The sequence below is a fragment of the Apteryx rowi genome, unplaced genomic scaffold (assembly GCF_003343035.1).
Source record: "Apteryx rowi isolate R43461 unplaced genomic scaffold, aptRow1 scaffold_244, whole genome shotgun sequence".
Taxonomy (NCBI): Eukaryota; Metazoa; Chordata; class Aves; order Apterygiformes; family Apterygidae; genus Apteryx; species Apteryx rowi.
This window is the reverse complement of record NW_020448797.1, coordinates 323,339-343,953: the sequence shown is the minus strand read 5'-3', so window position 1 is coordinate 343,953 and position 20,615 is coordinate 323,339. Positions and strand designations below refer to the sequence as shown.

Below are 20,615 nucleotides of genomic sequence, written 5' to 3'. Positions count from 1 at the left end.
GGAGCAGTATAGTCTTTTTTATACAGAAGTACTCTGCACTGTAATCTCCTCTGTAGAAGAAGAGCTGCATTAGCCTAATTTTATGTGAACATATTAGGGACATTTTCCATTTTGGGGCTATCTGAACTGCACAGTGGAGCATCTATTGGTAATTGTCAAGTGCATAGTAGTATTGACAAGTTTTTAAGTGTATGAAAGAGTAATTACCATAGTGGAGCTTATTGGTAAGCCATGGGCAAACCAAATCCGCTTTCTTAGCAGGCCTTGTGGTTCTGCTAAAACCTAAAGAGAAGCTTGGATTCTTCYGAGTTATATAGGTTATTGGATGGAAGTCTGTCAGTTAGCTCCTGGCATTGTAAGTCCCTCTAAATACTTGGGTATCCTGCTTTACTGGATTTGCTATCAGTGTGAAACAACACATTCTACGCTTAAAATATGAGATGGGCTTTGTAGCAGAACCATTCACATGTTTATATACGCTGCTATGATGAACAAGTTATTTTTTTAGAGGTTTGTTTCAATGCTACTCTAACTTTTGAATGCCTCCTTTCTCTTGGTGATGTACATCATCTTTCAGAACCAATGACGTCATTTTTTAAGAGCAATCCTGCTGTAGGCGTTCTAGGTAACAGTTTCCTGTGTCTCCCTTTTTTGTGCCAAATGTCCTGCTTTTTATCTACAAAAATGTAGTTTTAATGACTCCCATTCACACTCTCCCCAGTTATCATCCTTTGGATTTGATTCTGGATCCAAATTTATAAGTATCCTTGATGCTTGGTCTGAAGCAGTGCTACTCTCAAAATACAAGAGGGATTTTGCTAAGCTTGACTTGCATCTGATCAGCCAGAAGAGGGTGGTGAAGAATGTCATCTGTGTTAACATAGACGTTACCTCTCTTGAATAGGATAGCTTGAGGAGTTAGGTGTTGTTGCCATCAGCTTATTTGCTGATTACACGATCCAACTTGGAATATTAGCTGTATATTTCCAAACAGATATCTATATGTTATGTATTTGTTATTTTACAAAACACCAGTTTTGAATAGTCTCGTGGGTTTTAGTCATGTTAACCTAACACCTCTGACACATTAACCTCGATGGTTTGAAATTGAATTTCCCCTGGTACCAAGTAACAGTATTAAGGGTTCCTGCTTCACAGAGATCAACCCTTTGTCATGTATCAAGAGACTAAAATTTGAAATCTATTGGGGTGGAGGGGGCACAAAAATTAGAACTTGAAATTAGAAGTTAATAAGTGCAAAGCCTTTGTCTTCCATCTATCCTGAAATGTAAGAATTATCAAACTGCTGGACTGAGTAAACAGGTGTTTCTAATTCATAAACCTTTCATAACCATGAACAATTATCTCCCTTTTAACTGAAATTAATATTTGGTATCATATCCATAATTCATATGGAAACCRTTCTCTTATAGCACTTCCAATTTTGTCAGGATTTCTGCTCTTTCCTAAATTAAGTTCACCTGTGTGTATAGTGGTTTCTGGCCAGATTTTTTTTTTGTAGCTGGCACTGGAGACAGACTTTTTTTTTTCCTCCCAAGACCAATTTTCCCTTCAGTAATATGTGGTCCCACACAATTTCCTGACTGTTGTTGTTGCCTCAACAGGATTACTTTGGTTAGTTTGGGGCACCATAGTTTAGAAAGATTTTGAAATTCCTAAAGGAGCAGAGGTACTTAGTAAAGATGGTGAGAATCAACCATAATAAAACATCAAATAAATAAAAGACTTCTGCAAAATAAATAAAGACTTCTGAAAATAATCTGTTCTCCATGTCTCTGGTAGATAAGACAAGAAGTATTGGGCTTAAAAGGTAGCACAGATGATTTAGATTAGACATTAAAAAAAATTTTTAATGCTAAAGGATAGTGAAATACTTTTGCCTAAAGAGGTAATAGTCTTTTTCACTGGAAATTTTTTAGGAACTAGATAGATGTCTGTCGGTAATGGCTTAGTTATAGCTGGCTGCCCTGGAGCGGAGGAATGAATTAGGTGACCTTCTGAGGGTCTCTTCAAGTTCTGTTTTTTTGTCATAAAATGACAGGAAGTGTGTTCAGAAGCATTTTTTTGGTCTTARTATTTAATTGTAATGTTTTGTCAAAGAAAAAAGTGAAAGTGTTAGCTGAGGGCATATCTCTAGCAGGCTATGAAGATGAGCTGCTCTGTATTCCAAAGCCCTTCAGTGCCATGTGCGCGTGTCTCTCTGCCCCTCTTTCTGGCTTGTACAACTGAAACACACAGCGGAGGAAAGGTGATGTATCAGTGTAAAACAGGAGGCTCTCTGTGGTGCAAGTTCTGCTTTGCTGGAACTGAGCAGCTAATGAAGAAAGGCTTGTGAAAGGAATCAGAAGATTGCTGGTTGCTTTTTGTTGAGTTATAACAGATAGAAAGAAAGGTAGGCTAAGTAGACATGATGAATGGAAATAGAGCAGAGTTTCAATCACTACTGTGAGCTGTGTATGCAACAATAAATGTTATTGCTGTGTGCACTACACAGTTAGTCAGCGCAACATCCTAAATCTCATGAGCTGTTTATTTTTGCTGTCAGGCGAAAAAGCTTTTGATTCGTAGAAAGGAAGAACTGTAAATCTAAATGCCATTGTAGCATTGTATTTATTGAACTGCATATGTAGCAGCCTTCTGTTGTTAATGTTATGATCTGCTTTTTTTCGGGGCGGGGATTGTTATAGGTAATACAACCCTTAGTTCAGCAACCTAATTTACCAGTAGTGAAACAATCAGTCAAGGAGCGATTAGGTCCGGTACCTGCAAGTAATATTGAACCTGCAGAAGCACAGAGTGCCAATACGGAAGTCACTCAGGTATGTACGTTCAGTCAAAGAAATCAAGACCTTTTTTTTTTCTTTTCCCTGTAATGGCTTCTGTAGTGTATAAATGTATGCCAAGAAATGTATTCTTCACATTTACTCATATGTTATAAATAGGCATTTACCACATTAAARTGCATCTAATTTGATTGTGAATGGTTTTTTGTATAAAAAAGTTTTCTCTAAATGCAATGAAATTTGGCTTTTGCACCCAAGAGCAATATTCAGTTTTTAGTGTCCTAGCTTTTTATTTTGTTTAAAAAACAAAAACACAAAATATTTCATTAATTTTTTTGTTAAGTTGCGGTTTTTAGATTTTAAAATAAAGTGAAAACTATCCTTTTTGTTATCTAAAAGATATATTGCTACATATTGACTTACAAGATTCCAGCATAGCTGATTTTAAAGGCAAACTTAGATACTAAAATACCTAGGAGTTTTTTTTTCCTCTCTATATGTTGCCTTGTTGGTCAGTGTAAATCTTTTGAGCATGAATCACCAGTTTTTCTTGCCCTTTGTTAATCCCTAACCACATAATTAAAAACAGTATTTGGCAAACTTACTCACTTCTGGATTTTACAGTAGAATTTTTATCACAACTAAAGAAAAAAACAAATCTTTTGATAGTATAAAGACTTTATCTTTCTAATTCCCACATTTTACCAAAACCATTAGAGTGATTTCTTTTTAAGAAATGTTGTGTTCAAACCTCTGAACTGCGTAATGCATTGCAAGTTAATGAATGTGCCTGTTTATGCAAACATTAGATCAGTATATTCTATTGCTGGCAACTAAAATGACTCCAGTAATCACTTGTTAAATTTACTAATTGCCAAAAAAAGCTGCAATAACTGAACTCCTCAGAAGTCAACAATTCCATTAGTATCTGTTAAGCAACTAAAACCATTAGAGACTAATGGTCAGCATCTGGAAGTGTTTTCAGTATTTGTACATCACTCTTAAAACAAGGAAGAATGTAACTATAGTACAAATATGAATCATGACATAATCTAGCATGTTACTCTCAATTTGAAATAGACTTTAAATTTAGATTTTTTTCGGAAGTACCTGATTATTAGCACTGTACCACTACTTGCATTTTTCTTCTGAAAAGGAGGAAAGCCACATTTTACCACATATTTGTTCCATAAATTTGAACTGCAAAATCCTGCAGTTGATGCCTGCCAATCACAGCTTATAAAATGCAGTAACTGGAGTTTGAAAATGTATTTAAAAGAGCCCGTACTGATAATCTTCTGCCTTTTAACATGTCATGGGCTTCTTCCAGAAAAACATCTAGTCTGGTCTGTAATTCCACATTTGGCTATATCCTTGTCTGTGCCAACCTGTTTACAAGATACAAGTATATATTATCAGTAAAATTATATATCTAACATACATTCTCTATGATGCTTTAATATTATTTTGCTTGTATTGTTGCCCAAAAGTCTATTATCTTACTAATTTTTTAAAATCTGCTTTTGCTAAATTATTAACATTTGTAATTATACAGGAAACAGTAAATTATTATACTTGTAAAGTTAAACATATTTGGAGGATAATTTTGCTTTGTTTTCTTAGAATGTGACTAAATTATCTGTGAAGGATAGACTGGGTTTTGTGTCAAAACCAGTTACTCCGACAACTGAAAAGGTAAGTGATTGTCTCATGTTCCCCTCCTCTCACATTTAATTTTCAGTAGAATGTATTTTGTTATAAAGCCTCTTGTATCAATATTCGGTTTGTTTCATGAGTAAAGTTATTTGCCAATGCTTAGTCTTGGAAACTATGATATATAGAAATTCAGCTTAGCAAATGGCTGAGTGATTGCAATAAGAATGAAGCATGCTGGGACAGAAGCTGTTATTCTATGGTTTTTGCTTTAATATAATAGATTTCATGTGTTCAGTCATGAAAATGGCTAGGAATGTCCAGGATCCTGAGTTGTTGGCAGAAAGTAGAAGTAAATTTTAAATAAAAATTAATTTTGATATTACAGATGAATTTATAGAAAGCCTTTCTATAAAAACATTTTTGGGGTTTTATGTCCCTTGAAAGGTGATGCCGTAAACATTTATCCTCTTATTTGGTTGGTCTTATAATTTGCAGTACGTACTTGAGGAAAGATAAAAGAGAAAATTAATATACAAAAGAGAGAAAGGAAAGGTGGGAAAGGTGAGGTAGGTGGGAAAGGTATCTGAATGGTGATTATGAGTTATTATGTATTTTGTCCGATGGTTGCAATTTTCAGAACATGGACTTGTTGATGTGTTTACCTTAGTAGTAAAATTCATGATGCATGTTCCAGATCTATTTAGTGCCTTAGGGATCAGGCCTCCCCAGTATTTATAGCATTACTTTGAGAAGGCTTTTGGTAGAAAGGCAGCAAGTTTTACCCAGTAACAAGATTTCTTTGCCTGGGTATGTATCTTTTCTATTCTGAATTGGATTGACCTGAAGTGAGTCAAGCATCCTCTGCATTTTATTTATTTATTTTTTTTCCCCCTGACAATGTGTCAGTTAATGCATTTACTGGAATGTAATAAGTAAAACTGACTCCATAAATACAGTGCTGTACTTGTTTTGCACACAAAGATAGCAGTATTTAATGTTGAGCTATAAATGTAGAGGATGTCTCTTTGACTTATTTCAAGTCAAGCCAAGCAGTCCACTTGCATACACTGATCTTGGCTTCTTGCCTGTATTCTGTTTTGAGTTAATTAGTTGCATTCTTGTGGCCCTAAACTAGCAGCAGATAAATCTCTTATAGTATATTCCTGAACTGCATTTTGCATGTATACCATATGCTTACTTTAATAGTAATGTCTGCTTCATTTCGAGTAGGAGTAGTTTCTTCTTCTCTTTCCATAAGAGCTGAGTTATCCTGAAACACCAGAGTGAATTCATGCTAAAATGATTTTCTGCTGTGTTGTCTTAGAGGAGAGACTGACTGGGATTAACTGCTGGGCTCTTTAATGGATTGATTATGAAGCAGCATTTTCCTTGGCATGTTTAGTAGGATTCTAAAACTTGTTTTGACCTGGTTTTGGCTACTGTTTTCCCTTCTCAAGGGAATGCCCTGCTTATTTTGCATTGGCTCTGGTCTATGATGATTAGAAATGAACATATTGACAGCTGTCACAAATCACAGATGTCATGTTATAGATGTTTCTCTCCTTGTGACTGAGTGCAGAGAATTATGACAGCTTTCCAGTAAGAAGGTAGCTAGCTTTGATTGGCTTTGCCTGCCATGGAGCAGGAGGAAAGGAAGATGAAACAGTCATGGTGAGGCCTTTTAAGATCTGTATAGAGACTGTTCTTCCAATTTCTGAGCTCATGAAGAGATTCACAGTGTTCTTTCATGTGAATACTATTAAGACATTTACAAGATGTTGATATTTTGCTTCTTGCTCTTCTGTATTAGTGGAAGCAGGTACATCTGCTGTGGCATCCCTCCTTCTTGTATTAGAAGGGACAGTGAGTAAGCTTGGTTCACTGTGCCGTGCAGAGAGTTCAGGGATAAGGGAGCATGTCAATACTTTGTTCTTTACTTGGTCCTCTGCTTGTTTGTGATGTGGCCTGTCCAAAAGCTACTTTGCAAAGCAGCTAGATGGTTAGGATGTGGATATGGTGATGTGTTTTAAAAAAAGATTCAAAAATAATTACTTCATCTCCTTTTTAATGGCCTGCTTAAAGGACTTGATATCACCTTTTCTAATACCCCATAACATGCTTCGCCTTTTTTTTTTTTTTTTTTTAACTATCTGCACTGTCTACTCTAGAAAATACTGTTGGAAAAATCAGTATCAATAGCACAATGAAGTGCAAAGGTTTTGTATGAAGCATTACTGTTGTAAATTCTTGTGATCTCTAAATCTTTTCTGTCTTTCTGTTTCTTGGCTGTCCCTTTCTTCTCCTGCTGTTGGGCATTGTTGTCGATTTTATGGAGTGCATGGTGACCAATAGACTCTGCATGCATCTTTTAATTTTCACTTTATGAATAAAGTATTTTTAAACTCCTAGAGTTTGGTACCAATTGTATAATTGCTGTGATTTGCTAACAAGGCAGACAAGATCGTGCCAGTATCATCTGCAGCAGTCAGCCATGGATTTTTCAATACTAATATAGCTGAAATGGCCTTTAAGGAAATTGATAAGAAACAGAGAAGCCCAAATCCTCAAGTATTGTAGAGATATATGAAGTATATTTTAGAGAGGCTGTAAAGTGGTAACAACTGTGCTATCTATAAGTTAGAGAGAAATTTCCATACCTCATTGTAAGTATAGGAAAGAGAACAGAGAGACATAGGAGTCTCTTCCTTTGCTGTATGATGTTAAAGACTTCATTATATTCAAGTAATTCTTCCTGGCTGTGCAAGATCTACTTTGCACAAACTTGCATATGAAGAGGAATTATTGTATCTACTTTGGACCTTAGTCTCTAAAATTATGTTGAAATTTTGCTTAGAAAATTCATGCAGCCATGAAAATTTCATTTTAAACTTAAATTCAGTTATTCTTGGGTAAATCTGTCTCCTATTTCCTTAATTATGCTCAAATATGTAAGTTTTTATTTATTTTAAACTTTGACGTACATGTGAAATCTCATTATAAAGGATTTATAATCTGCTCATAATTCTTATATATCTGACATTGTTACCTTTTAAAAAAATTAACTTCAACTACTGCAAACATATTTGTTGCACCAAATTTTAATATTCCATATTATCAAAACAGACAAAAGAAAAGATGCTTATATATTTTTAAGCACTCATGTTTTTTTAAAAAAAAAATGAAATTCACTGGCAAAAAATAAAATGATTTCCTTCTGTAGGTTTTATCCACTTCTACTGGCTTGACAAAAACTGTGTACAACCCTGCTGCTTTGAAGGCAGCACAGAAATCTTTGCCTGTTGTTTCCACTTCCGTGCTAGACTCTAATGAAGCACAGAAGAAAAAACAGGTAAATTAAATACACTTCTTTACAAAATGGACCTAGATTGCGAATTTGTGACCACTAGAGATAGTGCACTATGTATATTCATCTTAAGAGCATACATGGAACTAGTTAGTGAGATTAAATTTTGCTATTATGGTTTCTTTTCAAAGTACAAGAAAATTCACCGTTGGTTCTGGTTTTTTGGAGGGTTTTTTAGTTTTGTTTTTTTTTTATGGCAGTGTAAGCATGTTTACAATTCTCTAAGAGTTCAGAATATGTAACAATATTTCCTGGAAACAGAATCTACATGTTGAGGCATGAATTGTCTGTTATGAGTGAGAAGAAAGTATAGTATAATCACTGTCCTACTCTCTTGAAGCCCTTCTGAAACTGGCCTTTATTCTCATTATATTTTGAATTTGTAGTGACCAAAATTCTTTCTTTGCTTGAGASAACTGTATAGCTCTGTGTTTTATCATTTCCAAACTGTGGTTCTTCACCATGCCTTTTTAATTCTGCATAGGACTAGATTTTCTCCTTAATTTTTATATTAGAGAGGAAATAAAACAAAAAAAAGCATTTGGTCATCTTTGAATGGGTAACTTAGTTGTAGTTTAGCTTAGGTAGATTTTTCAGAAGAGCCCAGTTAAGCTTCTTTTTCAGATTTCTTACAGAAATTTCTTTAGTTTCTTATAATTTAGAAAAACTAAATGTAGGACAATATTTATCTTACTGGTTTCAAGTTACAAAACAAGAGTTGAATACATCAGCTTAACCTCAAACAGAGCATTGAGAACATTATAGCCRTTAAACAAAAAATTTAACCCAATGGTAAGCTTCTGTAATTAATGTCTAATTTAATTTGAAATAGCAGTTTGTATCTGCATGTCAGTTGTGGCCTTGGGCGAGACTTTCAAGAAACCACTTCTAATTTTAGGATTTCATTTCATGTTTGTCCCCTAAAACATGTTTTTCAGAAGTTAAAGCCTTTACCTTTCAAGTTAAGAAACTAAAAGCTTTTAAGATGGTAAAAAACTTGGAGTAAAATTGTTGACTCATCATTACAGCTATGGGTTTTTTTGGAGAGGAGACACTGAAGGCTTGCTATGTGATTGGTTCTTTTTTTTCTTGTGGCTTTTGCTGTTTTTAAAGTACTAATACTTGTGGAAAAACATGGTTTTGTGGGACTCATTCCCTTCTTTGCTCCTCTGTTTCTCTAGTTTTCCTTAGCATTCATCCCCTTGTCTTGTCTTCCCTTTCCCTTCAGAAAAAATGATTGCACACACTATTGCAAAACTAACATTCCATGCGGCAGAATTTTTCGATATTTAGGAGGACACATACGCAAGCATTATTACTATTTCTTTTTATGGCTTTTGGGCATTCACATTCCTTGTGTGAGGCACTTATATTTGCAATCTGATCCCAGCTGAATGGTGATCTAGTAGTGCAAAATCATCTTTTGCCTCTCCTCTTTTATCCTATCAAATATGTTGGTATCAAAACTCTGTTGTTTTCTGCAAATATCTTGGTATCTAAGACCTTTTTCATTCTGTATCCAAGAGCAAGAAGCAGTTGCTTCCTCTCAAGCAGCATTAGTAGGAGCTGAGCACAGCAGCTGTGTCATCTCCTGCTTCCCCTTCTGAGTGCAAAATGTTACAAATTTATCAGTTTCAATTCATTTCTATTTGCCAGTTACAATGTCAGGTTTCTGTTTTTAGCAGTTGGAGCGATAGTACATGTCAGTTCCAAATTAAACTAGTCAGATGCAAAAGAGATTATTTTCTATTGGTAACTTCTTTTTTGGCCTGGGACTGTACTGTTTATCGTGTTTAATTAAGGGGCTTGATACACAGTTGCTTTCAAGATACTGTCCTTGCATGTTTGAACTCTTGTATATGATTAGTATTCTTGTAGATCTTGTGGTAGTATATTATTTTGCCTTTCAACTTTACTAGAGTTGTTTAAGGGATTACTCTGTACATGAGGTTTAGCATTTCCCAGCACAGATGTAGCTAAAACAGATCATTACATCTGTCACTAATTTGGTGTTGCTTTGTTTTCCTAAATATAGTTTTAAATATTCCCTATTTGTACTTTGAGTTTTTGATACTGAGGTTTTTTTACTGTTATCAGAAAAATCATAGTCAGTTACTGCTGTATAGTTGTGAGGTATAGTATATTATTCTTCTGACATTGTTTTCAAATTCCAGAAACTTTCTCTAATGTTTTTATACTTCTAGGAAGCATTACGACTTCAACAAGATGTGAGAAAAAAGAAACAAGAAATCTTAGAGAAGCATATTGAAACACAAAAGGTAAAATGTTAACGTTAAAGAAAATGGGCAATTTAGTTGTAAAACCTCCATTCACATTATTAAAATCTTTCAGAATTTGTAAGCATGAGTTTTAATAACTGGCCTATAAAATAATCCTGTTTTCTTTTGAAATGGTATTATCATACTATTTTCAACTTAGAGTTTTAATCTAACTTGTCTTGCTAGTTCACTTCAAAACTACAGGCTTCTGCAATTTAGATACAATTTTAGATGAGATTGCCTAATTTGAGTGCAAAATGTGTACTTTTGGGGGACRAGTGAAATCCAGAGAGTCCTACTTCACAACAGAAGGTGAGATTGTTGTAGAAAAATATGCATGAGTGTGCTCAGACTTAGGAGGGAAAAAAGGCCAAAATGTGAGTAAGGTTAAATACAAATTTTTGAAATACTTCAGGTATGTTGAGCAACCTCAGTTCAATTAAAATCAAGATGTTGGATGTTTATTAGCAATATAATTTATCAGAGAATAAATAAAAATCTTTATTTGAATATAAACTGTTAAAAGCCCTCTATACTGAGTTTGAAAATCATGGTGAAAGAAATGCAGTATTGTATTTTTCCATTAGTTGTAATGAGTACTGAAAAACAGATCCATAAACACATATTGTTGTAGTTGAAAAATAAAAAGAAACTGTTTTAAATTGGACAGATGCTGATTTCAAAGCTGGAGAAGAATAAAGCCATGAAGTCAGAAGACAAAGCAGAAATCATGAAAACACTGGAAATTTTGACTAATAGCATTACCAAGTTAAAGGATGAATTAAAAGGTGTATCATCAGGAGGAACACCCCCCCTAAAAAGCATGAAAACCAAGGCTCAGGTRCTCAAGTTTTGGTCAGCTTTTTGATATGATTAATTTACATGCTTATGTCGGTTGAATGAAAAATGAAAATATACAACCACTTTAGAAGTCTTCAGAACCATGCTGTTTTAAGTTTGAAGTCTTCTATGAAGACTTGAAGTCTTCTTTTGTGCGTAGTCTATTGCTTACTTAAATATTTAATAGAAGTCAGGAAATCAGTATTTCTAATGCAAAAGGATTATCATTACTCAGCATAGATATCTACTGGTTAGGTTCAGTATATGAAAGAAACCTTTACTGCTTTATGAAACTAGCTGGCTGCTGTAGTGGTACAGAATTTTTCTTTATGTCAGTGAAATTTTTCAGTTTTCTAAACTTTTAAAGCTGATGATCACACTAGTTAGTTTTCCTTTGAGTTATCTACCCATATTTAGCCTGCACCCGTGAGAGGAGTTTCTGTTCTTTGCTATCTGTTTTGTTAGTATAAAAGACTTGATAATTTATTTTGGTCTTTTGCACAGCTATAATCAGTTTTCTCACCCTTTGCTTGAACACACAATTATATCACATTAAATGTAATATTTTGCTTTTTGTAGAAGTATTTCTTCCTAAATAGATCACAGCGTGATTGAGGATTCAGCAAGGACTTTGAGAAATAACATTTTAAGGAATTTGCAAGTGTTCTTTTAAATAAAAATATCACAACCTTTTCTTGCTTTATCAAGTAAGGAAGTACATACTAATGAAGGAACAGATTTTTGTACAGTGTTTTTTCCTGTAGGAAACAACAACTCTTGATCTTTTTGTGCCTTTTTTTAATTCAGAAATTCATTCATCTTGAATCTTCAGAATGCTTAATTTTCTAATGTTTGGGATACTGTTTTAAAAAGCTGGTGTAACACTACAACCCAGGTGTAGTTTAAACGGATCATTAGCTTTCATTTTGAAGCTGTATTTCTATAGGGTTTTTGTTTTGTTTTGTTTTTTTGTTTTTTACATAGAAATACAGGCATTAAAAGTAACTGCAGTATAAATTACAGTAATATATATGTTTGAAAAGAAACATCAAAAAGGACTATCAAAATGACCTGTATGTATTCAGTGTGGCTTCTTACATCATTCCTCAGTCAGGCAAAAGCTTAAGCTCTGTATTTTTATCCTGAGAATGGGCATAGATTATAATTACTGGTAGTGGGTTTGTATGTCGTTATTCCAATGTAAATAAAGTTGTTTTCCCTACTGTGTTTTAGAGGGGGGACTAAAGCTGATAATTCCAGAATTCGGACACTGCTGTAATAAGATTGAACTGTTCTTTAAATTTTAGAGAGTGGAAAAGAGATTTTTCTGATGTTTTTGAGACATACTGAACCCTGTCTGGTTAGAAAGTGTTTCTTAGAGGAAGCAAATTAACTCTGCCTGTAGAGGGAATTCAAACTACGAAAGTCCCAGAAATTGGCAATATTTTCAATGCTGCATTTGATTGTAGAGAACACCTGCAAAAGCCTGATGTTTTTTCAGAAATACTCTTCTTCTATGGGTAGACACTGCTTCATAAATTTGAACTGGTAAAATGAGTTTATATCAGTTTTGATCCAAGAATAAGTTAGTTGCGTTTTTTGTCACATGCAAAGAAAAGAAACCAGACCCATAGAAATGAAGAAACAAGTTGTGTCATTAAAGCATGGTGAATTCTTGACTAGAAAATCTTAAATGCAGCATTTTAACCCATGATAATTATTTTGTCCTGAGAGTGGTCCAGTAAATTCTTGAAGTGGTGAAGAAAGTAGTCCTATAACATAAAATTGCACAGAATGGTTGAGGTTGGAAGAGACCCCTGGGGATCATCTAGTCCAACCCCCCTGCTCAGAGCAGGGCCAGCTAGAGCAGGTTGCTCAGGGCCACGTCCAGTCCACTCCACCATATCGTGGTTGCTGCAGCCAAGGCTGCTGCTGCCTTTCACATCACTGACAAGTTCTCCCTTGTTTGTTAGTATCAGGTCCATCAGAGCGCCTCTCCTTGTCAGCTCCTTGATCACCTGTATCAGAAAGTTGTCGTCAGTGCACTCCAGAAACTTCCTGGATTGCTTGTGTGTTGCCCTTCTAGCAGATGTCAGGGTGGTTAAAGTCCCTCATGAGAACCTGGGTCTTCAAATCTGAGGCTTCTTTCAGTTGTCTGAAGAAGGCCTTATCTCCCTGATCAGGTAGTCTGTAGCAGACACCCACTGCTATGTTGCCCACATTGGTCTGCCCTCTAATTCTGACTCACAAGCTCTCAGCTGGCTTATCAGCCATCCCTAGGCAGAGCTCCATGCATTCCCACTGCTTTCTTGCATGAAGCATGACTCCCCTGCTCCTCGCCATCCTGGCCTGTCCTTCTTAAAATCCCTGTATCCATCCACTGCAGCTCTCCAGTCATGTGAGCTATCCCACCACGGCTCTGAAATCCCCACGAGATCACAGCCCTGCAACTGTGCACAGAGCTCTAATTCATACTGTTTGTTTCCCATGCTGTGAGTGTTAGCGGACAGGCTTTTCAGAGAGGCACCCATTCGCACTGATTTCTTAGAAAAGGTATGAGAGCTTCCCCCTTGATACTGTTCTGTGGGCACTTGCTGGTATACTAGATATGCATATGCTTGAGGTGGTCCCCTTTCAGCCCTGTTCTGTTGATCACGGGGTCTCTCCAACTCCCATCACCCTTTGCTTGCCACTTCCTCGCTTGATAGTTGTTCATACTTGATAAAGAAAGATGATATGCTTTGTATTACAATTTTGATACAATTCATGAACTGATTTTCCATTTATCTTGAAATATGGAAAGGGAAGAAAAACTTTAAGGAAGCCTCTTTCCTAATTTTCTGCCCTTCATGGGTAAAAAATCCATATTGTAGAAGAATTGGTTTTACCGAGATGCCTRGAAATGTCTGTCAGGTAGCTTTCCTCTCAGGCAGATTGTCATCTGTAAGCATAGTTTTGTTAACATTTGAAAGAGATGGAGAAAAGAATCTGTCCCATCTGACCTTTGTGCAAGTGAGGAATTACAGATCCTTCAGTTAAAATTTACTACTTTGACAACTTTCTGAAAGACTTTGCTCTAGGTTCTCATGCATTTTCTTAGATTTTAAAATCCTGGGCAGCTCACAAGACCCTGCAAACTTACAGCATTAGTTATGTGGGGCCCATGTGACTGCGCCTTTGCCTTTACCTATTTTTGTCTTGTTGCAGTTCATGCAGATTACAAAATACTCTTCTCTCTGAGTATAGAAATCTTTGCTGCYTCCTGGTGTATCTTGAGGAGGCATTTTCTTCCTGTAAAAGGAAAGTCTTCACTAAGAGCACCAGAAATAAACCTCACAAAGTCTAGACACTTTGTAACAGCAGAGTCCCTGGCTGATTTGTGAGTTCTAATTACTGATCATTATTAAATTTCAAAAGTGGTTGTTTTGCCATGTCATTGATGCATTGCAACACAATGGGATTTGACAGAAACACTGTTACTCAATTTTGAAAACTTTGAAAATAATTACAGGAGAGGATGATGTTTTCTATGGTTGCTGTAGATAACTAGAAATTGGGATTGAAATGGGCTCAGATTGAAGTTGCCAGTTGAATAATCCAGCTTTTTTTCTTTTAAAGCTTCCAGGGGAAAAAACAAAGAAACAAAAAAGCCCCTTCTCTATCATTCATTGGTGATACTTGGTTTCCAACTGTCACAACTGCGAAACCTTCATCTCTTGACAACCAGCCCTTGAATACATTACATGCTGTGGTTTTGAATCAACGGGTGTAAATGTAAAACTGTGTTTCACGATCATCTATAATTTTCTTCTTCATCTGTGATACCATTTGAACATTTGGCTGCTGCTCTTTTCATTAAAAAAAAAAAGTTTCCAAATTGGAAGAAAATTTCAAGTAAAATTTTCATAGTCATGCTAAGCTCTTTCCTGCACCAGCATCTGCACCTCAGTCATTACAGTGAACATGTCTGAATTTAGATTCAGGGACACTTTTCAGTTTAATTTATGTTTTTGCACTTTTTTGTATTTTTTTAAGGTATTGTGTGCTGGAATGCAATTCTAGGTGCATCAGAGACCAACCTTTTGTTAGCAGAGGTCTTGTTACTGTACTACACTGCTTGTTCCACTGTGGTCTGGACAGAACTGCCATTTGTGCTTTTTGCACATGTGATAATCTTAGGAGTTATTTGCCGTTACTAAGTGTAGATTATATATTTATCCATAATTGTACTGCTTTTTTTTTTTTTTTTTTTGTAGAATCCCTTTTTATCTCATCATCACTACTGTATGATTCTGCATTTTCTATTTTGTGTATCTCTAGCTCAGCAAATTCCTTGGCTTTGGCTTTGTGTGGTAGACTAAAAGTTTTAACATCACCCATCTCAGAAGCATACTATTACACCTAGAGGTTTTGTCTTGCCGAGAAAGCTTCTAAGCTTGTGCTTGATTTGTTTTTGAAGGTGGAAACCTAGCATAGTAAGTAGTATACCTACAAAGTCACTACTGTGATTTAAATTAATAAGGCACAATTTAGCTAAGTTTTAAATTTCAGTCCATCTTCTAGTTTTCAAGTGCCCTTTCTGTGTTTCTAGGAATCTGTTTTCCAGGCAGAAGTGCTGTGGCAGACTTCTACCTTATGTGGAGGCCAGCAGTAGCCAATTCTTAAGTCCCTGTATTTTTTCTGTAATAGCCTACTGATAGGGGTATAGTAATAGATTCTTGGGTTTTATCGGAAAATTGTTTCCTCGCTAGAGAATGTGAACTGTATAACTAATAATTTACCATAACAATTTCTTAGATGCAGAAAGAGTTATTAGATACTGAACTGGATTTATACAAGAAGATGCAAGCTGGGGAGGAAGTTACTGAATTGAGACGAAAATACACAGAGCTGCAGTTGGAAGTATGTTTATCTCTTATTTTATCTCTTATTAATCACATGTTTTCACATATTTTTTATTAGCTTGTGTAATGTATTGTAAGCTGTTTTTTTTTTTTTTCCAGAATACAATGTTAAGTTGCACACAGATGGAGGCATTTAACAAGAACATTTTACAATAGTAGTTTCTGGATTCTTCTTAAGTATAGAAATACTATTGTGTCTTTAACTTTGAATACTAATCAGTTTAAATTCAGTAATTGTTTAGATGACATGGTATTTTATAGATCTGTGGTAGTAGTACTTTCTCGAGATCATGGTGTATTTTTAAATTACTGCTTATAGGTGGTGCTGTGTTTGATATCAAACACTACCTGATTGTTCTTGTATTTTTAGGTGTCAGTATCCTCTTACTATTAACCAAAACAGTCAAAGTCCCCAAAAGTAGTAGTAGTATAGAATTAGTTTCAAGAGAAGGTAAACTTACAACATGCAAACATGTTGTCCTAGGAAGTATTCAATGTACAGAGCCACATGCTTTCTGTTAAAGGACTTGTTTAAAAAAATCAGAAGATTCTGTAAGATTTTTCAAATGTGTCTTATTTTAACCAATTCTGAATGGTATTGGTTATTCCATGCTGTATTACACTTTTTTTGCCTATATGATTGTGCAATATCCACTTACATGATATTCTGTCTCTTTTTGCTCTTCAGCTTTGTTGCTTAAATTCCTCTCGTCTTAAGGAAGTTTGGTCTTGTCTTCTAGCTTTTCAGATTGACAGTAATGATTAATAGTCCTCGGCTAACTTTTACCTTGAAATCTTACTGTTAAGTAGTCGATATCAGAGGATATAGGGGAGAGAGAGAAATTCTCTGTAGAATAGAGAATATAGAGAGAATATATAAAGGATATTCGTTTATGAGTGCATATGAGCACAGTGCACATACATATGGTAGATTGCATCATGCATGCTTTGAAACTGCAGTTGTTATGCAGCATTGGTAATTGTTAAAGTATCTTTGTTAATAAGCCAAGCCAACTGAACAGAGATGATACAAAAGCGTACATTAACAGTATGTATTCTAAATCTTGAATAAGTATTTCGCAGATACACTAAAAGTGTATTTTTAAAACATATATTTTTAAAATTATATAAATTGACTGATCTGGAATATAACAGTACTTCTATAATCACACAGGATAAAGGGAGATGCTAATTGGACGTGCTAATCCTACTCCATCTCTTATTGAGTCTATACTTCTGCTTATGAAGAAGAATTAATTTAGCTATTTCATAAAAATAATTTTTGCTAATAAAAATAAATATTTTGAGGCCTTTTAGCTAATATTGATCATATCAGATGCAGAAAAATTAGGATTATAAGTAAAGCACACCACTATGTTTCAAGGAATAGCATGAAATGTATCCCTTTTGTGATTTATAAGAGCATCGAATCCCTTTTTTKTTTTTTTTTTTTTTTAATTTGATGCTTGTTTGAATCTTCACTACACCTATGAGTTCTTTAGAACAACTTTTATCCACACATTCTCTTTGTGACCTTAAATCCTACAGTATTTGCAGGTTGCTTCTGTGGCTCATAACCTACTATTCTATTCTAGGTGGCCCTGAATTTATTGTGAGAAAATGCAAACAGTATACATTTGGATTTGTTGAAGCAGCTTAATTTTTTAACTTTTCCAGTTATCATACCCTTGAAAATCGTTAAAAAACAGGTTTGCTTTTACAAAAAGCATGAGCTATTTATATGGTATAGTTATCTCAATAATGTCATGAATGGAAAAGCCATAATAGATTGTTCTGTTCATGGTTAATATTATTTGCATGCATTAGACTATTGCCATCAGTGTTTCATTTGTAAACACTGTGTAGGATATATAGTAAAATACTTTGTTATAGTGATTTTGGTTGACATTTTGATTCCTGAATCAGACCTATTTGGTTTTAAAAAATATTTTTATGCATGCTACAAACTTTGAGATTAAATCTCTAAAATTGCCTTTTTAGAATTTAAGGCAACTTTTGCAAATTGAAAAAAAAAAAAAAAAAACCAACTGTCAGATATTGTCATTGGGCCTTATGAATTTTCTTAAAGAGAGTGCCTGCCTGTTCTCTGGAAGGGAAACACAGGTATTGTGGGAGTTGAAATGAGTGGCTACATAGAGCAGAATTTTTAGAGCATACTGTGTCCTTATAGGTGCTCTTTAGGGCCTCTGTTTTATACCTCACAATTCTGTGGTCAAAAGCCACTATGCTGCTTCTGTCCTTGTTAGATTAAAAATCCTGGCTGAGAATTAGGAGAAAAACTGAGTCGTTTGTTACCACAACAAAAATAATTTGTTAATGAAGTTTAGGTGTTGGACTGCAGTTCCAATCTCCTGTGAGGAATTGTTCTCATGAATAAGGACTCTTTTGACATCTGGTTTTTCTACCTTGTTCTTTTTTCCTTTCCCATCCTATTTTTGATCTGTTAATAATTTAACAGTATTAGTTATTTTTTAATGTTATTAACATGTTCATCTTTTGTTATTTTAAGATATGTAAGTTGGTCTCTCTGAGGCTTGTTTGGTGGGGTTTTTTTGTTTGTTTGTTTGTTTTTAGGAAACAGAATATGTGTTTGTATTAATTTTGACTAAATATTTAGATTATGAATTGTAATACATCAGTATGTTATGTATAAACATCTTAGGCTGCCAAACGAGGGATTCTTTCTTCAGTTCGTGGTAGAGGGGTTCATGCAAGAGGTCGGGGTGCATCACGTAGCAGAGGTAGAGGAATACGAGGCCGGGGTAGAGGCAGAGGAGTCCCTGTGCATGCAGTGGTGGATCATCGACCTAGGGCATTAGAAATCTCTGCGTTTACAGAGAGCGACAGAGAAGATCTTCTTCCTCATTTTGCGGTATGTGGTATTTTCACTTTTTCTGTTCTTTGGATGTGCTAAATGAATAATTCTAATCAATGACTTGTTTTTTCTTGAGTCAGTTTATCTGGTGATATTATTTAGAAATGAATCTATATCATGATCTTCCTGTTCATGAAAAAGAGGGTGCATCAGAAAAAGGTGAAAAAATGAGAAATTTTACTGTTGGTTCAACTGGTTATAGTAGCAACTGCATACCATCTACAAACCCTGGGTTTGGGGATTTTTGTTTGTTTTGTTTTTTTATTTTTTTAAAGTGGGAAAATTTTGGAGTATAAAATAATGACTTCTAATATTCAGTTATTCAGAACAGGATATATGTAAAAATTGTAGCAAGTCTTTAGGCATAAAAAGATGAATTAACCTAGGGGATGGTGCGAACAAAGAAAGATTCAGGACTCAGCCTTCAATACCCTGTAGTCCATTTATSTTTCATAAAATATCCTAACGGCTGCTTACAAATATAATTATTCATGGTTCTGTGTATTCATGCTACTTTCTTCCACGATACTTGTAATCTTTTAAATACCTTTTGCATCTGTTATGATATCAAGTTGATCTGAAAATCTTCCGTGTTTTTGCCTAACCTTCTGAATTTAAGACTAAAGGTGAGAACTGTGCAACTATTGGTAGTCCTTGCCAGGACAGCCACAAAAATCTGTCCCTTCATCTATATAAGCTTGAGAATTCAGAGTTCTTTCTACAATCTTTTTCTATTTTTTTATTATAAAAAATGATAGTTCAAAAATTGACAGATAATTTTTAGCAATTTTTTTTAATGTGCAAATATAATAAAGTGAGAATTGAACAGAAGGGGAAAAAAAATCTTTGTCCTCTCAAAAGCCTATGATAGAAGGACATCTGTATTTCTTGAATGAATGCTGAGAATATCATGGAATTGGCATAAATCATGGGTGAGTTTTTTTTCCCTCTTCTTCTTTTTCAATATTTAATTGCAGTGGTCCTCTCTGAAAGTAGACATGCAAGAGCCAATAAGTTCAGTCAATTCTACTCCAGTCACTGTACTTAATATTTCCAGTCTGGCAGCCATGCAAACAGCTCTTCAAAAAGATCAAAAGCCAACAAAAGATCTGGCTCTACTGAAAAATACAGATATTATATTAGGTTTCTTTAGGAGTCATGTTTCCAGTAACAGACTGTATGTGTGGGTGTGGGTGTTTGTATGTTTGTACACACACACACACACACATATATAAATTAGATGTACTAAAGGGAAGCAAAGTGCTTTTTATAGAGGTGAATGATAGACTGAAAATTTGAGCATTAACTTTACACATTTTTGGTATAAAGACTAGGGACTTTTAGCATTAAAATGAAGTAATACAGTCTACTTAGTCAACCATGGGATGTTTGTGAGKTTGGTTTGAATAATGAGTAAAAGACAGAAAAAAACCTTGTTTTTAATCCAGAGCTTTATGTTGTGATTTAATCTGCCATGTGAATACTGCTAAATTAAATTTTGCTCATGCATTTCACTGTGTCGTATTCTTTTACTGACGGTGAATATAAAAATCCTCTGAAGAACAAGAATCTGCTACTGTTAGAAACTTGCTGTGTGGCATCAGTTTATGGTCATAGTTTTGCTCAGAATGTGGTGTTTTCTTATACTTAGGTGGTTTTATTGCAGGCAGTATTAAATTTACTGACTTTAATAATCTTAAAAAATAACAAATAATTATTAGCTTCAATGAATGTAATTATATTGATAGTTATACTCTGCTAACACTGAGAAAAGTTGGTTAGTTGTTTCATTTCAAAAGCTGGGGACTTGCTGTTTTTTTAAACTTACTCCAAATTCTGTGGAAATGCGCTGAGATAAACTTCTCTTTTACA

The 20,615-nt window shown here is 34.8% G+C and overlaps 1 protein-coding gene across 14 annotated transcripts in view; it reads left to right on the top strand.

Moving 5' to 3' along the window:
* RBM26 (RNA binding motif protein 26) overlaps positions 1-20,615 on the top strand; it is a 68,682-nt gene that overhangs the window by 30,060 nt on the left and 18,007 nt on the right. For 8 of the 14 annotated variants that reach the window (XM_026066606.1, XM_026066601.1, XM_026066600.1 and 5 more), the window contains exons 13-20: positions 2,709-2,840; positions 4,428-4,499; positions 7,681-7,809; positions 10,029-10,103; positions 10,774-10,944; positions 15,741-15,845; positions 15,947-15,955; positions 18,531-18,740. In XM_026066606.1, the coding sequence (XP_025922391.1) occupies positions 2,709-2,840; positions 4,428-4,499; positions 7,681-7,809; positions 10,029-10,103; positions 10,774-10,944; positions 15,741-15,845; positions 15,947-15,955; positions 18,531-18,740 (903 nt within the window). The other 6 variants (XM_026066607.1, XM_026066605.1, XM_026066611.1 and 3 more) reach the window with 5 other exon arrangements.